Below are 21530 nucleotides of genomic sequence, written 5' to 3'. Positions count from 1 at the left end.
CCCAGGAACCTTCAGTAGCTTTTACTCACAGAAGTGAGTTAGAGCCTCATCTATTCGAATCAGGGGGCTTGGCTTAAAGTGTGTGCATGCTTGCTGCGTGCTAAGTCACTTCAGTCGTGTCCAACTCTTTGCAAAGCCATGGACTGTAGCCTGCCAGGCTCCTCTGTCCATGAAATTCTCCAGGCAAGAATAGTGGAGTACATTGCCATGCCTTTTTCAAGGGGATCTTTCCCACCCAGGGATCAAATCCATGTCTCCCTGCAGCTCCTGCATTGCAGGCAGATACTTTCACACGTTTCTTTCTAAAAGTTACTGAAGTTTTGCATTTTAGTCCACAAAAATCGGTGTTTGTTTCAACACTGACTGTGAGTAAAACCATCCTCGGGGGTGAAATACCAAGTCCATTCTGTAACTTTAAACGTTTCCTGGTTTCTCTCCACAATCCAAGTTTGCAGTATGCTTCTAGAGTTCAAAGGAAATCTTCAGCTCATTCATAGGCTTCTTGATTTTGAGAAAGTGATTGCAGAAATGTGAAAGTTGTAATTATGACATTTTTGTGCCAAGGCTCTTTTTTAGGATCATTTTTGAGGGTTGTACCCTCTAGTTGGGCTTCCCAAATGGCTCAGCAGGAGACACAGTTTCAATTCCAGGGTCGGGAAAATCCCCTGGAGTAGGAAATGGCAACCCACTCCAGTATTTTTGCCTGTGAAATGCCATGGACAGAGAAACCTGGTGGACTACAGTCCACGGGGTTGCAAAGAGTTGGACCCGACTGAGTGACTGCGCGCGCACACACAGACACACACACACATACACATACTCTCTAGCTGAAGCAATACAACCACTTCCTTGTGTCTACCAGTAGGCCTTGATTCTGAAGTGTAGATGCCTGCTTCCGGCTTCCGTTTTGGGTGGCTATTTTGCTTCTGTCCAGATGGACTTTTCACCTGAATTCCTAGTTTTTAAGTATCTGCCTTATTTTAAAACGCATATAGTCTATGTGCACCCTGACTCTAGCTAGTTCTAGACAACTAGTTTGACTCTGATTGTGGACTCCCAGGAAGTACACTCGGCAGCATCCTCTAGTGTTTGCAACCTGCTGCTGCCAATCCTGCTTTGCCATTCCTTTTCTGCTCTAGCTTCTCACCCAGTAGTCAGAAACCAGGGCTATATTCAGTCTAGAAATAAACAGTATAGACATACATAAAATGAATTCTTGACCCATAAACTTTTCTAAATTATATTCTGCTCTTGGGCTAAGGGAAATTGAGTAAAAAGTAAAGAATTACTATTAGGATGTTTTCAAGTTAGCTCATGGCAATTGTGTAAACAGAGAAATGTATAGGTGTAAAGTAAGTAAGTGCCAATTTTCAGTTGATGAATACTCTATGTGGAAAGTGTGTTGAAATGGGACATTTTAAAATTTTTATAAGTTGATATTTTGGTTGATGATCCTAAGCACTTAAGATTAGTTTTAAAGGTATAACTAAATTTCAAAAGATTTACCAGTCATCAGATCGAGTGCCTTCTTCAAAGTGGATATTTCCCACCGTCTCCAATTCAATTAACAAAAATGGGATTAATAAACTATGACTTTTCTTCTTTCGCTTTACTTCAATACGATAAATTGCTTCAATTCTATTTAAGAAAAAACAAACATATTAAAATTATCTAAAAATCACAACACTAAAATTCATGATAGCTTCTTCTAAGTTGATGTCAAAATATAAGGCTTTCATCAGTGGATAAAGAACGCTTGGTGTTAACAGTTAAACCAAGTAAAAGACATTCTATTTTTGGCAATTATAATCACCTCAAATTTTGTTAACCTTGGAATAAGTGAAGGTTAGAAGACTCTCCTGGCTTTACCATTTATGATTCTCAGATTTTAGACAAATCACAACATTTTTCTACTGCAATTTCTCATAAAATAACATTATTGATAGTACTTATACCCAAATAGGCCTTTTTGAGGATTATATGCAAAATATATGTAAAGCTCTTAGAAAAGAATTTGGCACTGAGGAAGAACTCAGTAAGTATTAGTTATTATTTTGTTAGTATTATTACAGGGCAAACTATCTTATCCACTTAGTGCCCTCTTAAGTAAAAGGAAACTCACAGTACTTACTAAGTCTTCTTGATTCCTGTTTCTAATTGATACTCAACCTGAGTTTGTTTCTACATATTTCCAGACAACTTTTGTATGTGCTTTGCCCAGTCTCATCTATGTTGTGAGTTTCTGCACCAGTAGCAGCTAATGTTAAAAAAAACTAATGCTTTTAGTTTGCAGATACTAGAGTAACAGTGTGACAAGAAGCCACTCAAAGGAAATACACTGTTTCTAGTAAAGTATTGCCTCTGTAAAAAACTAAATCGAGCTTTGAACCAGAGATGCCCATCTCTTCTGAGAACTGGGCTGGAAACCCATTTTGTGCTGTACTTCATACTGTAATTCTTTCCATTCCTGAAGGAGAGAAGTGGGCTCAACTAATGACCTAGAACTTTCTTTTTCATCATGTTTCAAATTTGAACAACTAGATAATTCATTAAACATACTCATCTAGTTTTTTGTTCCAGAATGTTACCCTTTCATTCAAGGCATTTAGTTTGATCACTATCTTCTGTTGAAGACTTGGTTCTTCTGTGACAGTTTCACAGTTTTTTGATTTTTCAAGCTCAGTTACTTTATTGTTATTGGATCTATCATTGTGCCCTTTGCCAGATCCTTTGAGTTCAGTCAGTTCCCGTTCCAACTGTTGAAATCAATGTGCCAGAGAGCAAAATCATTTAGTGGAATCTATTAAATATTTAGTTAACTTAAATTAGTAAAGTAGAAACCTAGATATAAATCAGTCAAACTTCATAACACCATGGCAAACACATGATTATAACTTTAGTTCAAGTTCAGTCACCCAGTTTCTCTTGCCCAAATGAAAGACTATTAACTACTTCAAACACAGCAGTACTCTCAATTGAAAATAAGAAAAGCAAAGAAGTAATTTTTAAAATATTATTGATGAGTTAGCTTTTATTAAAGTAAAATGCTAAGAAATGCTGGTTTTGATACAAAGAAAATATCTAAACTACAAATAATGTGACTTTTACCACTCCTACTTTTCAATTTTTCAACTACTTTGGTATTCTGGGAAAAATTAACATAAAAATACATAAAAGCATGGGTATAGTAGTGCACATTTTTCTCTTTGCCTCAGTCTCCTATATGACTCTGCACAATAGTTATCAACATAACTATTGATATCTGGGATTTTTATTGTTCATAAAGGACTTTTTTGCATTCATTGGTATTTTTTAAATGTATTATATTAAAGTATAAGATTTATCTTGATTATGGAGGTTTTGGACCGTCCCTTAAATTTTGAGCCCAGAGTGAGTGCCTCACTTGCCTTACCCTAACCCCAGTCTTGTAGGATGGATTTCAAGATAAATTGTACAGTACACAGACAGGTGTATACAAATAGACTAATTTGTTAAGTTTCTCTACTCCCTTCTCTGTAATGGCTATATATAGTTGTTAAAAAACTAAGTACGCATATTTTATAAAACTGTCTGTAGTTTACATAACCTATAGCTATTATTTTTCACATATTAATATATCCATTTGCACATGAAAATGGCAGATAAAGAGTGATTTCCATATACTGGTTCTCCTGTGATTTTTTATTCAAATAAACAATTTAAATTATGTTAATGTTTTAACTTTAAGAATATTTTTTTGACTATAATTGAATTTAAACTTGTTCATTTCAGAAAGAGTATTAAATGTATTTAAAAACTTGGTTTTTAATGGCTACATACCATTCTCTTAAGAATGAATAATTCTTCCTGTTTTTAAATTTAAACATTTAGGTAGTTTCCAGTTTTAATTATTATTAATAGCAGTGATGAATATTCTTATATATAAATGTTTATCCAAATCTAGTAGTAGATTTACTGGGTCAAAGGCTATGAGCACTGTTAGGCTGTTAGTAATATATATGACCCAATTACACTTTCATCAGTGGTGTAATAGTGTCACACCCATCTTCACCAGGTGGGCTTCCCAGGTGGCTCAGAAGGAAAGAATCCACCTGCTAATGCAGGAGATGCAGGAGACTCGAGTTCAATCCCTGGGTTGTGAAGAACCCCTGGAGTAGGAAATGACAAGCCATTCCAGTATTCTTGCCTGAAAAAATCCCATGGACAGAGGAGCCTAGTGGGCTACAGTCCATGGAGCTGCAAAGAGTCAGAAGCGACTGAGCACGCACACATGCGTCTTCACCAGGCAGGCTATGACAAGTTTATAGGTGAAAATGGTGGCTTGTTGTCTTATTTCATACCCAGAAATTAACAGTCAGACTGAGGTCTTCTTTCAAATGTTTATTAGTCAGTTTTTATTTCTTCTATTGTAAAATTAAAAGTTCATGGAATTTGTTCAATTTTTCTATCTGGATATTTCCTTTTTGTTTTGTTTATGAGTACCTTTCTCCTAAACAAAATTTTTCAGATTGTCACTTATTATTTATTTTCATTAATGATACTTTTTGGTACAAAAGCACTTTTTTTCAATCAAATCTAAATTCTGTTCTTCATGATTTTCAGTGTTTTTCTAGAGTTTATAGTATTTTTGTTATTTGGCAGACTGAGATCAGTTAAATATATTAACCTACATATTCTCTGCTTTTTAATGATTTTATTTTTACATTTAATTCTTTTTCCCCATTATATTAGCTTTTGGTAAAGTATAAAGTAAAGACTCAATTCCCCTACTCCCAAGTAGTGTGACTATTTTTCTAACACTATTTTTTAAATTAACCATTATTTTCCTATACTTTTTAAATACAATAAATTCTGATACATACAAAATTCTGTTTTGAGGTAATTCTTCATTTTTCAGAGTCTACTTTTAGTAAAGGAAATTCAATTTATTCTAAATAAAAAAGGAACACATAACTACCAAAGTGTAGCTTATTATAAAGTTCCCACCACGTTGTATATCTTGATAGTGTTAGTAAAGGAATATTTTAGCACTTTAGACAAAAAATGAATTTTGAGCACAGCCTGCTGGTATCTAATAAAAATGCAGTGATATAAGTCTCACAGATCTCTATAACTCAGTGAATCATATTGAATTACCCAGCATTTTAAAAATTTTATAAATTAATAAGCCTATATCCTTTTTAAATTGCAGACTTCTAAGCACAGAATGAAGCCAAGTTAAGTACCTAGAATCAAAACATTTTCAGGGCAAACTCACTTGAAACTTGGTACTAATGTATATGTATAATTCTATATATACATATAAAATTTAAAAGATAATGCCATCTGCCAGTTTTCTTAAGACATGGCTATTGAAATTTTACAATATTATCTTACATTTTTTTTCAAAAAGTTGAATAATTTTATTCGTTCTTCTGGCAACTTCTGTAATTTACATTTTCGATCATTCAGTTTTTCAAGATCTTCATTAAGATGCCTCTGAACAGTTTTTATACGCATATTGTAATACATTATTTTTTTCATTGCTGTGGTCTAAAAGTGAGAAAAAACCCAAAAGGTTAGCTGAAACAAAAAACATGATAAGTAATTATTAGTGGTATTATATGAGTGTGGTGTGTTTATATAACAATTTAAAGTTTTACATGCTCAGTTACTAATAATATTAATTGAAATGATAATGGTTATACAGAATTCTCTAGCCAAATTTAATAAGCAAAATATAAAATTTCAAAGATTTTCTCTGTGGGTAATATTTTAAAGTGTGGGGCATATTTACATTTACTTTCAGCATGACAACATAAAGAGACTATAGATAGAACTCAATTTGCAAATAGTATCATTTAGGTAATGCAGCAGTACTACTAAAGCTAATGTATTATTTCTATTTGATTAATTGAAAAAAAAATTTAAGAGAATAAAAGCAAAGGTAACATTATTCATTTTTTAAAATCATGGTTAAGAAATAGCATTTCACATCTTTTTTTTCAAATTTGTAAAATGATGCTCTAAATGAATTTGTTTTAGATTGAGCAAGTTACTAAACTGTCAATTTAATTCAGTTATCTTGAATTTCTTAATATCAATGGACCATGTAGTTATTAATGTTTATCATGATAAACTGATTAAATCCACCATTAAGAAATACACCAGGCACCAGGAGCTTTGCAGGCATGACTAGCTTATCCCCATTTTATGGACTGAGAAGTGGAGGCTCGAGAAGTCTTGGAAAGCGCTTAAGGTTTCTTAACAGAACGGTGGCCAGCCTGCCTCAGAAATTCCTGTTCTTACCATGGCACCTAGGAGTTTCCTTGACCTTGAGCTTTTTCCTGTTTGGATTTCTCCATGTGGGTGTGGTGGATTCTTTACAAGCTGAGCTACTGGGAGTTATATCACATTTGATGAAGACATCATAGTGCTGAACCAGACATGTTCCCAGTACGGCAAAGGATTTAGTTTAGTGGGAGGATATAGATCAAGCCCTGAGCCTTTGGAGTGGGAGCACTGACTCCAAGATCCTAGACTACCAGAGAACTAACCCTGAGTTCAGTGCAGTTCAGTCACTCAGTTGTGTCCAACTCTTTGCAACCACAAGGACTGCAGCACGCCAGGCTTCCCTGTCCATCACCAACTCCTGGAGTTTACTCAAACTCATGTCCATTGAGTCAGATGTCATCCAACCATCTCATCCTCTGTTGTCCCCTTCTCCTCCCACCTTCAATCTTTCCCAGCATCAGGGTCATTTCTAGTGAGTCAGTTCTTCCCATCAGGGGGCCAAAGCATTGGAGTTTCAGCTTCAGCATCAGTCCTTCCAATGAATATTCAGGACTGATTTCCTTTAGGATGGACTGATTGGATCTCCTTGCTGTCCAAGGGACTCTCAAGAGTCTTCTCCAACACCACACTTCAAAAGCATCAATTCCTTGGCGCTCAGCTTTCTTTATAGTCCAACTCTCACATCTATACATGACTACTGGAAAAACCATAGTTTGAATAGATGAATCTTTGTAGGCAAAGTAATATCTCTGCTTTTAAATATGCTGTCTAGGTTAATCATAACTTTTCTTCCAAAGAGTAAGCGTCTTTTAATTTCATGGCTGCAGTTACCATTTGCAGTGATTTTGAAGCTCCCAAAAATAGTCACTGTTTTCATTGTTTCCCCATCTATTTGCCATGAAGTGATGGGATCAGATGCCATGATCTTAGTTTTCTGAATGTTGAGTTTTAAGCCAACTTTTTCACTCTCCTCTTTCACTTTCATAAAGAGGCTCTTTAGTTCTTCTTCACTTTCTGCCATAAGTGTGATGCCATCTACACATCTGAGGGTATTGATATTTCTCCTGGTAATCTTGATTGAAGTTTGTGCTTCATCCAGTCCAGCGTTTCTCATGATGTACTCTGCATATAAGTTAAATAAGCAGCAAAAGCAGTTCTTTGAGATGGTGGGATGGCATCACTGACTTGATGGACATGAATTTGAGCAAGCTCCAGGAGTTGGTGATGGACAGGGAAGCCTGGCTTGCTGCAGTCCATGGGGTCACAAAGAGTCAGACATGACTGAGCAACTGAACTGAACTCAACTGAATCATCAGCAGACAGGATTATCACCTCAGTCAGCCATGCCCATCAGAGGAAAAACAAACAAACAGACAAACAAACAAACAAAAACTAAGCATAAATCTCACCCTATATGAAGCTTACACAAACCACTGGACTAACCTTAGGAGGGCAGAAACCAAAATGAAGAAAGAATTCAACCTTGAAGCCTGGAAAAAGGAGACCTCAAACACAATAAGTTAAAAAAAATAATGAAAAGGCAGAGAAAAACTACACAAATGAAGGAACAAACTAGAAACACAGAAGTCCAAATAAATGAAGAGGAAATAGGCAAACTACCTGAAAAAGAACTCAGAATAATGATAGTAAAGATGATAAAAAAAAAAACCTTGAAAGAAGAATGGAGAAAATGCAGGAATCAATTAACAAAGACCTAGAAGAATTAAAGAATAAACATACAGAGACAATACAATTACTGAAATTAAAAATACCCTAGAAGGAATCAATAGCAGAATATCTGAAGCAGAAGAATGAATCACTGAGCTGGAAGATAAAATGGTGCAAATAACTTCTGAAGAGCAGAAGAAAGTAAGAAGAATGAAAAGAACTGAGGATAGTCTCAGAGATCTCTGGGACAATATAAACGCAAAAGAAAGATGGAGTAGCAATCCTCATATCAGACAAAATAGACCTTAAAATAAAGAAGATTACAAAAAATAAGGAAGGACACTACACAAAGATAAGGAATCAATCCAAGAGGAAGACATAATTGTAAATATCTATGCACCCAACATAGGAGTACCTCAATACATAAGACAAACACTAACAGACATAAAGGAGAAATTGACAGTAACACAATAATAGTAGGAGACTTTAACACCCCACTCACACCAATGGACAGATCATCAAAACAGAAAATTAATAAGGAAACACAAGTCTTAAATGATACATTACATGAAATGGATCTCACTGATATCTTCAGGACATCCAAATGCAGAAGAACACACCTTCTTCTCAAGTACACATGAACATTCTCCAGGATAGACCACATCTTGGGTCACAAATCAAACCTCAGTAAATTCAAGAAAACTGAAATCATATCAAGCATCTTCTCTGACCACAACACTATGAGACTAGATATTGATTACAAGAAAAAATCTGTAAGAAACACAAACACATGGAGATTAAACAACACACTTCTAAATAACCAACAGGTTATTGAAGAAATCAAAAGCGAAAGCAAAGAATTTCTAGAAACAAATGACAATGAAAAGACAACAATTCAAAACCTATCATTTCAATTCAGTTCAGTCACTCAGTCATTCCAACTCTTTGCGATCCCATGGACTGCATCACGCCAGGCTTCCCTGTTCATCACCAACTCCCGGAGTTTACTCAAACGCATGTCCACTGGGTCGGTGATGCCAATCAACCATCTCAGCCTCTGTCATTCCCTTCTCCTCCTGCCTTCAGTCTTTTCCAGCATCAGGGTCTTTTCTAGTGAGTCAGTTCTTTGCATCAGGTGGCCAAAGTATTGGAGTTTCATCTTCAGCATCAGTCCTTCCAATAATTATTTAGGACTGATTTCCTTTAGGATGGACTGGTTGGATCTCCTTGCTGTCCAATGGACTCTCAAGGGTCTTCTCCAACACTACGGTTCAAAAGCATCAATTCTTCGGCACTCAGCTTTCTTTATAGTCCAACTCTCACATCCATACATGACTACTGGAAAAACCACAGTTTGACTAGATGGACCTTTGCTGGCAAAGTAATATCTCTGCTTTTTAATATGCTGTCTAGGTTGGTCATAACTTTTCTTCCAAGGAGCAAACATATTTTAATTTCATGGCTTCAGTCACCATCTGGAATGATTTTTGAGCCCCCCAAAATAAAGTCTGTCACTGTTTCCACTATTTCCTCATCTATTTGCCATGAAGTTATGGGACCAGATGCCATGATCTTAGTTTTCTGAATGTTGAGTTTTAGGCCTACTTTTTTAGTCTCCTCTATCACTTTCATCAAGAGGCTCTTTAGTTCTTCTTCACTTTCTGCCATAAGGGTGGTGTCTTCTGCATATCTGAGGTTATTGATATTTCTCTTGGCAATCTTGATTCCAGCTTGTGCTTCATCCAGTCCAGCATTTCTCATGATGTACTCTGCATATAAGTTAAATAAGCAGAGTGACAATATACAGCCTTGACATACTCCTTTCCCGATTTGGAACCAGCCTGTTGTTCCATGTCCAGTTCTAACTGTTGCTTCCTGACCTGCATACAGATTTCTCAAGAGGCAGGTCAAAACCTATGGGATGCAGCAAAAGCAGTTCTAAGAAGGAAGTTTATAGCAATACCTCAAGAAACAAGAAAAACATCAAATAGACTACCTAACTTTACACCTAAAACAACTGGAAAAAGAAGAAAAAAAAATAACCCCAAAATTAGTAGAAGGAAAGAAACATAAAGATCTGAGCAGAAATAATGAAAAAGAAATGAAAGAAACAATTGTAAAAATTAACAAAACTAAAAGCTGGTTCTTTTGAGAAGATAAACAAAATTGACAAACCTTTAGCCAGACTCATCAAGAAAAAAAGAGAGAAGAATCAAATCAACAAAATTAGAAATGAAAAAGGAGAGGTTACAACAGATAATGCAGAAATACAAAGAATTATAAGAGACTATTATGAACAACTATATGGCAATAAAATGGATAAATGGAAGAAATGGACAGATTCTTAGAAAAGTTCAATCTTCCAAGAGTGAACCAGGAAGAAACAGAAATTATGAACAACTCAAATACAAGCACTGAAATTGAAGCTGTGATCAAAAATCTCCCAAAACACAAAAGCCCAGGACCAGATGGCTTCACAGGAGAACTCTCTCAAACATTTAGAGAAGAGCTAATGCCTATCCTTCTAAAGTGAATGTCACTCAATTGTGTCTGACTCTTTGCAACCCCAAGGACCATACAGTCCATGGAATTCTCCAGGCCAGAATACTGGAGTGGGTAGCCTGTCCCTTCTCCAGGGGATCTTCCCAACCCAGGGATCGAACCCAGATCTTCCAGATTGCAGGCAGATTCTTTACTAGCTGAGCCACAAGGGAAGCCCAAAGTTAATACCACCTATTATTGTGTCCAACTCTTTGTGACCCCATGGACGTCCATAGAATTCTCTAGGCCAGAATACTGAAGTGGGTAGCCTTTCCCTTCTTCAGGGGACCTTCCCAATTCAGGGATTGAACCCAGGTCTCCCACATTGCAGGTGGATTCTTTACCAGTTGAGCCACAAGGTAAAACTCTTTCAAAATATTAAAAAAAAAAAAAAAAAAAACTCTTTAAAGAAATTGCAGAGGAAGGAACACTTCCAAACTCATCCTACAAGGCCATCGTCACCCCGATACCAAAACCAGACAAAGACAACACAAAAAAAGGAAACTACAGGCCAATATCAGTGATAAACACAGATGCAAAAATCCTCAACAAAATCTCAGCAAACAGAATTCAGCAACACATCAAAAAACTCAAACACCATGGTCAAGCTGGGTTTATTCCAGGGATGCAAAGATTCTTCAATATGTCAAATCAATCATTGTGATACAACATATTAACAAATTGATAGATAAAAACCATACAATCATCTCAATAGACGCAGAAAAAGCCTTTGACAAAATTCAGCACTCATTTATGATTAAAACTCTTGTAAAAATGTGCATAGAGGAAACCTACCTCAACATAGTAAAGGCCATATATGATAAGCCTACAGCAAACATTATTCTCAATTGTGAAAAACTGAAAGCATTCCCCCTAAGATCAGGAACAAGACAAGGGTGTCCACTTTCACCATTATTCAACATTGTTCTGGAAGTCCTAGCTACAGCAATCAAAGAAGAAAAAGAAATAAAAGGAATCCAGATCAGAAAAGAAGAAGTAAATCTCTCACTGGTTGCAGATGACATGATACTGTACATAGAAAACTCTAAAGATAGTATCAGAAAATTACTAGAGCTAATCAGTGAATTTAGCAAAGTTGCAGGATACAAAATCAATACACAGAAATCACTTGCATTTCTATATACTAACAATTAAAAATCAGAAAGAGAAATTAAGGAATCAATCCCATTCACCACTGCAACAAAAAGAATTAAATATCTAGGAATAAACTCACCTAAGGAGAGAAAACAACTGTACACAGAAAATTGTAAGAAACTGATGAAAGAAATCAAAGATGACATAAACAGATGGGAGTGATATTCCATGTTCCTGGGTAGGAAGAATCAATATTGTGAAAATGACTATCCTACCAAATGCAATCTACAGATTCAATGCGATCCCTATCAAATTACCAGTGGCGTTTTTTCATAAAACTAGAACAAAAAATTTCACAATTCATATGGAAACACAAAAGACCCCAAATAGCCAAGGAAGTCTTGAGAAAGAAGAATGAAGCTGGAGGAATCAACCTTCCTGACTTCAGATTATACTGCAAAGCTACAGTCATCAAGACAGTATGGTACTGGCACAAAAACAGAAATATAGACCAATGGAACAAGATAGAAAGCCCAGAAATAAACCCATGCACCTATGGGTACCTTATTTTTGACAAAGGAGGCAAGAATACACAATGGGGCAAAGACAGCCTCTTCAATAAATGGTGCTGGGAAAACTGGACAGCTACATGTAGAAGAATGAAATTAGAACACTTCCTAACACCATACACAAAAATAAACTCAAAATGGATTAATGACCTAAATGTAAGGCCAGAAACTATAAAACTCTTAGAGGAAAACATAGGCAGAACACTCAAAGACATAAATCAAAGCAAGATCCTCTATGACCCATCTCCTAGAATAATGGAAATAAAAACAAAAGTAAACAAGTGGGACCTGATTAAATGTAAAAGCTTTTGCACAGCAAAGGAAACTATAAGCAAGACAACCCTCAGAATGGGAGAAAATGACAGCAAATAAAACAACTGACAAAGGATCAGTTTCCAAAATATACAAGCAGCTCATACAACTCAATACCAGGAAAACAAACAACCCAATCAAAAAGTGGGAAAAAGACCTAAACAGACATTTCTCCAAAGAAGACATACAGATGGCTAACAAACACATGAAAAGATGCTCAATATCGCTCATTTTTAGAGAAATGCAATTCAAAACTACAATGAGATATCACCTCAAACAGGTCAGAATGGCCATCATCAAAAAGTCTACAAACAGTAAATGTTGAAGAGGGTGTGGAGAAAAGGGAACACTCTTACCCTGTTGGTGGGAATGTAAACTGATATAGCCACTATGGAAGACAGTATGGAGATTCCTTAAAAAACTAGGAATAAAACCACCATATGACCCAGCAATCCGACTCCTAGGCATATACCCTGAAGAAACCAAAATTGAAAAAGACACAAGTATCCCATTGTTCATTGCAGCACTATTTACAATAGCTAGATCATGGAAGCAACCTAGATGTCTACTGACACATGAATGGATAAAGAACTTGTGGTACATATACACAATGCAATATTACTCAGCCATAAAAAGGAACACATTTGAGTCAGTTCTGATGAGGTAGATGAACATAGAACCTATTATACAGAGTGAAGTGAGTCAGAAAAAGAAAGATAAATATAGTATTCTAACACATATGTATGGAATCTAGAAGAATGGTACTGAAGAACTTATTTACAGGGCAGCAATGGACAAAGAGACATAGAGAATAGACTTATGGACATAGGGAGAGGGGAGGAGAGGGTGAGATGAATGGAAAGAGCAACATGGAAACTTACATTACCATATGTAAAATAGAGAGCCAATGGGAATTTGCTATATGGCTCAGGAAACTCTAACAGGGGCTCTGTATCAACCTAGAGGGGTGGGATGGGGAGGGAGATGGGAGGGAGGTTCAAAAAGGAGGGGATATATATACCTATGGCTGATTCGTGTTGAGGTTGGACAGAAAACAACAAAATTCTATAAAGCAATTATCCTTCAATTAAAAAATAAATTAAAAAAGAAAAAATAAAAAGAATACAAAAAAGAAATACACAAAGTAAATGGTGCTTATGAGTTATACTAGTAAAAAGAACTAGCTGAGAAGAAAATAAACAAATCAGGTCATATTATTAATATATATTATTAATAATATTATTAATACAATATGACCTGGTTTTAACTGTTTACCTGAAATAATGAAGAGATTTTTATCTATCAGGAAATCTGTACCTCAAATAAGTTGGAAGGCTTGTATACTGTTATCTGATTTATTTAGTAGAGAGTGGATAGTCAAGATCCCAAAAGAATTATTTGGCATAAAAGATGGAATGGAAACAAATATATGCATGCTGAAAAAGCAAAATAATTCCCTTTCCCACACATACTATGAAATTCTGAAGCTGAAATCACTAAGTTCTTGTGCAAAAAATAAGGCATTCAGGGACTTCCCTGTTGGTCCAGTGGCTAAGACTCTGCCCTCGCAAGGCAGAGGTCCCAGGTTCCATTCCTGGTCAGGGAACTAGATCCCACATGCTGCAACTAAAGATCCCCACTGCCACAACTAAAGAAATGCTGCATGCTAAAACTAAGAACCCGAAGCCGCCAAGTAAATAAATCAATATTTAAAAAAAAAAATAAGGCATTCATAAAATTAGAGAGTTTAAGAGTGGGGAAAGCTGTTTTGGGTGATGATTAGCAGATAAAAATTCCTGAGCAAGAAGAGCTTGTTTCTTGGGTGCCACTGAGGAAAGAAAAAAATCATTAACTAAGGAAATGGCAAATAGTGCTTTTTTTTTTTTTTTGCCTACAAGTAGCAAGTAAAGTCAGGACCTACCTACCCAAGTGACACACTTCCCCATCCACACCATGCCCTCGGTGATTCATCCAGTCCTCAGCTTGGTACTATCCTTCTGCTTTCGATTCTCATATTTATATCTCCAACCTGGGCGACTCTCTTAAATAGACTCATATCTATCTCAGATGTTCAAAAGATTATTCAAACCTTCTGTGCTTAAAATTAAACTGTGATTCCTTCTTCTAAATGTACTCCTCCCATGCTCTTCCTTGTCTCATCAAATAGTGGCTCCTTTTCCTTCAGTTGCTTGGGCCAGTTGCTTGGAATTATTCTCTACTTTCTTCTTCTACACTTCAAATTCAATCTATCAGCAAATCCAGATGGGTTCCACCTTCTAACTACTACCACAATTTGATTACTTTTTAGTACCTTGTCTATAGTGTCCTGTATCAAACCATCAACATCTCTCATCCAAGTTTCTGGAACCTAACTGGTCTCTCTGCTTTCACCTTTTCCCTCAAATCCTCTATTCTTCATTCATTATCCAAAAAAAGATCCCATTGCTTCTCTGGTGGCTCAGGCAGTAAAGAATCTGTCTGTAGTATGGGAGACCAGGGTTTGATCCCTGGGTTGGGATGATCCCCTGGAGAAAGGAATGGCTACCCACTCCAGTATTCTTGCCTGGAGAATTTCATGGACAGAGGAGCCTGGCAGTCCATGAAGTCACAGAGTTGGACATAACTAAACGACTAACACTTTAAAACATAAGGCATCTTGTTTCACCTCCTCTCAAAATTTTCCAGTGGGCTCATATCACTTAAAGTAAAAGCCAAAGTTCTTACACCATTCTTTAGTCTCACATGGTTTGCCTCCCGCCCCCCGCCACTCCTGTATTCATCTCTTTCTCTCCTCTTTATTTACTCAGCTCCAGCCAGACGAGCCTCCTTGTTGTTCTTAAAATATGAGAAGCATGCTCCTGCTTAAGGTCTTTGTTCTTACTGATCCCTGAAGAGCTTGCCCCCTTATTTCCTCAGTTCTCTGCTCAAATGCTGCCTAAATAAATCATTTCCCAACAATTCTACATAAAAGAGCCAACAGCCCTTCCTCTGCACCTACCAACAATCTTGTTTCCTTCACTCTGTTGTTCTCCATAGCATTTATCACCATCTGACATACTAGTTTTTTACTCATTTAGTCCTTATTATCTGTCTTCTCTCACTAGAATGTAAACTCCATATGGAAGCAGGGGTTTTATCTATTTTAGTCATTTTATTTCTAGTGCCTTGAACTGTGTGTCAATGTCTAATAGGCATTAAATATTTGTTAGATAAATTAATCCGACAAGTAGTTTAGTGAAGCGCATTCACCCTGCTCACCTTTTAGAAACTGTGTGATTAAAAAACACAGAGATGATAATGGAAATTTCAAAAATATGGTTGTCACTGTGAAGTTTTGTACTTTTGATTTAACACTGTTAGAGAAGACATTCCTACCTGACCCTCCAATGACTCTGAACCTCTGCTAGTAGACAGTAACTCTCTAGCCCTTTGCTCAATGTTACAAAACAGCTACTTCTTAGATTGGGATGGGAGAGAGGATAATCTCAGTTTTGAAAAGAATAGAGGAAAGAAGGGAACTTGAGAATAAATCCTCAGGCTAACAAGAGAAGAGAAACAAGATAAATGGGTAAAGACATTCTTCATCTATGTTGAGATAATGGATCAACCACAAGGAAAGGATGGAAGGGCTTTATGTGGGGGGGGCATCCACATGCTTGGCACATTCTAGATACTCATAAACTGTTTATTGAATGGTTAATTAAATGAACAAATGGGACTTAATGGACTGGAAGGAGAAGTAGAAATATAATGTGGAAAGAATATTAATAAACATGGTAAATTCCTATGAACTCTATTCTCAAATTACAAAGCCTTTAGTACCATGTCAGAGTAGCCCCTTTATTGGCAGATTCACCATCAGTGACAGCCCAAGGAAAGCTCTCTTAAGATATCGGTCATCTTCAAGATTTTGGCAGTCTGGGCCAAACCATCTTTAATTAGATTAAAATCTACCTAATCCTGGCATACTACCATCAACCATGGGTATTTTCTAATTTTGATATATAATATTCCAAATGAGAGGAAGTTACTTGTTTCATTTCTACTTTGTTTAGGTTTTATTAATTTTTGTATATTCTTAGCACTGATGACAATTTTTCAGATTTTCTTCTTTAAGCTTTATATAAGTTATAAATGTTTTTTCTATTATTTTACCTTCCAGTATTGCCATCAAAATTGAGGTTCTAGTGCTAATATTATTATTATTTATATGCATTTATGTGAAATATCCAGCTCACTGGGCAAAAGTAGAATTGGTGACAACACTGACAAGATAATACTACCTACCACATGTTGACATAGCCAGAAAGAAGCAGTTAGTTAAACTTAAGTCCCAGATACCTGATTAGGGATACACTTACATCTGCCAGTTCCTTGATCTGCTTTGGTGACACATCAAACGTATCAAGTCTTTGAAGGCAAGGCAAATGATATAACACATGTGTGGAATAATTACACAGCAGACAAACTGGATTGGTTTTATACTGAGGATCATTCAGACATAAATCCTTTAAATGACGTAGTCTGGTTAAGTTAGTAAGGTCCTAGAACAGTAACAAATTAATTAATTTCAACTGTCCATCTCTAAAAAAGGCATTTGAATTCTTAAGACCACCCATAATTTAATTAATGCATTTCAATTATGTACCTTAATATGTTGAAGTGATTTAGATGAATAAATGTATTCTCTGGTGAAAAAGATGCTTAATGCCAGAAAAATGGATCAATAATTCAACAGCAGACTGTTTCCATGCATTTTAAATGTAAAAGGCCAAAGAGTATTTACTAAATCATGTATTCCACATGAAATCTTGGAGCCCATTTATTCCTTCAGACCCCATTCCCTCTCTGCACAGCCCCTTTGCCAATAAGTGCCCAGAAGTAACAAGCATGCAGGTCTCCTACAAGCTCCCCACCCTGACACCACTCACTCTTTTCCTTAGCCTCCAGGTCTGCTATTATCACCAAAGACTATGGCACCTCTGTTCTATCATAATTATCACTGAACTCCTGAGTTTTAGGTTTTCTTTTGGTTTGAGGTTTTTTGTTTCCATAAATTCCACCTCTGCCTATTAAGGGCAACTGAAATCTAGCTTTCTCCTGAGGCCCTCATTTTCCTCACAGACTCTGGAAGGGTAGGGGTTGGTAATGTAATTACATCTTTTACCTTGAAGTTAAAATCAGTTTATACCTTCCTTTACTTGGCATCTGTCCTTTGGTTAACTCTTCTGTCTTGTCTCTTCTATTTGTGAAATTTGCTCAGTCATGTCTGACTCTTTGCAACCCCATGGAATGAATATACAGTCCATGGAGTTCTCCAGGCCAAAATACTGGAGTGGGTAGCCTTTCCTTTCTCCAGGGGATCTTCCCAACCCAGTGATTGAACCCAGGTCAATCCACCCACATTGCAGGCGGATTCTTTACCAGCTGAGCCACAGGGCAGCCCTTCTATAAATAAAAGTCTCTTCTATTTAAATCCCGACATTTTATGTTTTAGCCATACTGAACAACCTGAAGTTTCAGAATGTGCCAGACCCTTTTTTATCTTAAGACATTCACCCAGGCTTCTGCCTTTGAATGGACTGAAATCTGCCCCCATTTTATATCTTAATCTGTCAAGATCCAACAGAGAAGGCAATGGCACCCCACTCCAGTACTCTTGCCTGGAAAATCCCATGGATGGAGGAGCCTGGTAGGCTACAGTCCATGGGGTCGCTAAGAGTCGGACACGACTGAGCGACTTCACTTTCACTTTACCCTTTCATGCATTGGAGAAGGAAATGGCAACCCACTCCAGTGTTCTTGCCTGGAGAATCCCAGGGACGGGGGAGCCTGGTGGGCTGCCGTCTATGGGGTCGCACAGAGTTGGACACTACTAAAGCGACTTAGCAGCAGCAGCAGCAAGATCCAAACTAGGTATCATTTTTTGAGGACCTTGTTTCATCCCCCAGGCTTGGGTTATATGATCCTCCTATGAAATCCCTTAGCCACTGTCCTTACCTTTGTGATAGAATTTATCACACCCTATTGCCAATTACCCACAAGTTATAGACCAAGGGTATGCCCTTGGTCCAGGCTTCCCCCGTGGCTCAGCAGGTAAAGAATCCATCTGCAATGCAGGAGACACAGGAGATGTGGGTTCAATCCCTGGGTTGGGAAGATCCCTTGGACGAGGGCATGGCAACCCACTTCAGTACTCTTGTCGGGAAAATTGGATGTGACCAAGCTTCCCAGATAGCACTACGCTAGAATTTGCCTAGTAAAGATTCCACCTGTCAACGCAAGAGACACAAGATATATACATTCAATCCCTGGGTCGGGAAGATCCCCTGGAGGGAGAAATAGCAACTCACTCCAGTATTCTTGCCTGGAGAATCCCATGGACAGAGGAGTCTGGCGGGCTACGGTCCATATGGTCACAGAGTCAAACGTGACCGAAGCGACTTAGCACACATGCACTAGCACAGCACATAGCACGTGCCCTTGGTACACAAGCTAAGAATGGTGATTACACTTTTTAATTAGTTTATTTTCTGTTTTTTAACTTTACAATATTGTATTTGTTTTGCCATACATTGACATGAATCCACCATGGGTGTACATGTGTTCCCCTTCCAGAACCCCCCTTCCACCTCCCTCCCCATCCCATCCCTCCGGGTCATCCCAGTGCACCAGCCCCGAGCACCCTGTATCTTGCATTGAACCTAGACTGGCAATTCGTTTCACATATGGTAATTTACATGCTTCAATGTGAATGGTGATTACATTTTTTAAGTTGGGGAAAAATAAAGAATGTGTGACACAGGCCATATGTAGCCCACAAAGCCTGAATTATTTTCTACCTGGCCTTTATAGAAAAAGTTTGGCAACTCCTGAGATCAACTCTTTAAGAGCAGGCTTTGTGTCCTGTTAACATTGCATTCCCAGCACAGACACTAAATAAATAACGTGAATTGAACTGAATGCTTATTACTACTTTCCACCAATCTCTAAGACATCCTCACATCTTTCTCAATAATAATATTACTAGGGGGGCCTGGGGTAGGAGGGTACTATGGTAGAGCTGGACTTGATGGAATGCAATGCTAGTTAGGAGACTCAGAATCAGAATGAAAGGAAATCCAAGGCAAGAATCAGGAGGTTCTAATTTAGAAGATAAAGTACCAATGGAATCAGGAAGCAAGTAATGAAGTCAGGCTGCCAGAATCAACAGTAAGGAGGAGGTGGACAATGTGTGTCCCAGCTATCCATGGACAAGTGTGAACTTGGCTCCCTGGCTGGACCTGAGGCTATGGCTGGGCCCATAGCCTAGGATTGGCACCAAGCAGTGTTTCTCTAGTAAGGAGACTGCTGAACAGACTTGTGCAGAGAATTATTTGGTCAAATTCTGCAGGGCAAGGAAGGTAAACCATTGACAGTTCTGAAGCATGAAGATACTGTTTTCTGGGTGGCTGGATTTCATCTGACCATTAGTCTAAGCTATGGTGGGTGTGAACTTTGAAGTCTTACGCAGGAATCCTCCACCTACACTCTAAAGTTAGATGACACTGGAATCTATGAAAGCACAACATCTCACTGAAAATTGGTGGTATGGTACCTGGTACAGATGGAAAGTGGCACACAAATTTTTTCATCACCACCAAGATAGTATATTTTTAGGGTGACTGGAAAGGTTAGACATAAAAATTCAGAATATTAGTATTTCAGGAACATTCCTAGTATAAGAATAGTAAAAGTTGCTGTGAGTTATGTTCAATGTTTTTTTGAGAAGTAGCCGCCATTATTGTAGACAGTCTTTTTAATTTTATGCCATACAGTGAATCTTGACAATAGTCCTATTTAACCCCATTCTTTTGGTGAGGAGACTGAAATAGGTTAACATTATAACAGTGAGCGTAATAATAAAAAAGCATATCTATTGAGTGATGTTCAGTCTTTATTCTAAGAACCTTATATCATTATGTCACTCCAGCGTCACGTTACCATTGTATTGCGCTGCCCCTGGTTTGCGGCAGGGCTAGAAATGATAGGTCTTCCTGGCTGTGCAGCCTCTGCTCTTCGCCATAAGGCTGCCATGGCAGGCCAGGGTGAGATAAGCTTCCATATGGCTTCTTGGCAGGGTGATACCTCATCCTCCCAGCATTCTGCACTTATCTTCTTCAGCCTCAACTCATACTCTCTCCCTCACTCTGCTCCAGACAGAGGATTTCTAGTTTTTTAAATTTGCCATCGTCTTTCCACCACCTAGGTCCTGCAACACCTTTGCTTGGAATGCTCTTTCCTTAGGTAACTCCCGTTCATGTCTCATTTGTTAGCTTAAATATTACCTCCCACAGCATTTTGAAGATATGTTTTATAGCTCCCTTTGATCTCTGTTGCTGCTATTACTACAAATAAACTCCTTGATTTCCTACCTCCACTTCTTTCTGCATATGGTTCTTCTCATCTTTGGAATGCCTACTTCCCACTAGGTTGTAGAAGATTCTCCCTACAGTGCCTGTTGAAATTCTGTCAGCCCTTCAATGTTCACATCAAATATTTCCTCTTTAATTTTACCAATAAAATTGAATTTTATTTAAATTTCTTTTAAGGTGCTTATAACATTCTGCCTCATGGTAAAGAATCTGCCTGCAATATGGGAGACCTGGGTTCAGTCCCTGGGTTGGGAAGATCCCCTGGAGAAGAGCATGGCAACCCACTCCAGTATTCTTGCCTGGAGAATTCCATGGACAGAAGAACCTTGTGGGGTACAGTCCATGTGGTACAACTGAGAGACTTTCACATCACTTCATAACATTCTGCCTCATTCTATAGCTTTTTGGTGTTCTATAATCTTTTTTGAGTAAAAGAATGCCTACTTTAATATCGATCAATTCAGAATTATTTAACTAATAAATCTGCCCACCTTTCTTCAGTATTACCTAGAGGAAGTGTTTGAATATGTACTTCAATCTGACACTGTCAAAATTATGAATGCTATATATTTTTACCCACACTATATGCCATAAACATTGTCTTCTTATTTGTTTTTTTTCTCTCTCATTTATGTACCTCACAAATGTTTATTGAGTT

General features: G+C 37.5%; 1 protein-coding gene and 1 non-coding gene across 11 annotated transcripts in view; one reads left to right on the top strand and one right to left on the bottom strand.

Moving 5' to 3' along the window:
- The window catches only part of LRRC9 (leucine rich repeat containing 9), a 118690-nt gene that overhangs the window by 85546 nt on the left and 11614 nt on the right, over positions 1-21530 (bottom strand). For 7 of the 10 annotated variants that reach the window (XM_081509713.1, XM_081509711.1, XM_081509714.1 and 4 more), the window contains 4 exons: positions 16820-17002; positions 5377-5532; positions 2560-2756; positions 1507-1638 (listed from right to left, as the gene is read on the bottom strand). In XM_081509713.1, the coding sequence (XP_081365839.1) occupies positions 1507-1638; positions 2560-2756; positions 5377-5532; positions 16820-17002 (668 nt within the window). The remainder of the gene's footprint in view (positions 1-1506; positions 1639-2559; positions 2757-5376; positions 5533-16819; positions 17003-21530) is intronic. The other 3 variants (XM_081509715.1, XM_081509719.1, XM_081509717.1) reach the window with 1 other exon arrangement.
- TRNAA-CGC (transfer RNA alanine (anticodon CGC)) lies at positions 13992-14064 on the top strand. The gene has a single exon. It is a non-coding gene; the product is annotated as a tRNA-Ala (tRNA).

Source organism: Giraffa tippelskirchi, chromosome 7 (assembly GCF_054371585.1).
Source record: "Giraffa tippelskirchi isolate mGirTip1 chromosome 7, T2T-mGirTip1v1.2.pri, whole genome shotgun sequence".
Classification (NCBI taxonomy): Eukaryota; Metazoa; Chordata; class Mammalia; order Artiodactyla; family Giraffidae; genus Giraffa; species Giraffa tippelskirchi.
The sequence above is the reverse complement of the archived record's forward strand: the minus strand, read 5'-3'. Positions and strand labels throughout refer to the sequence as shown.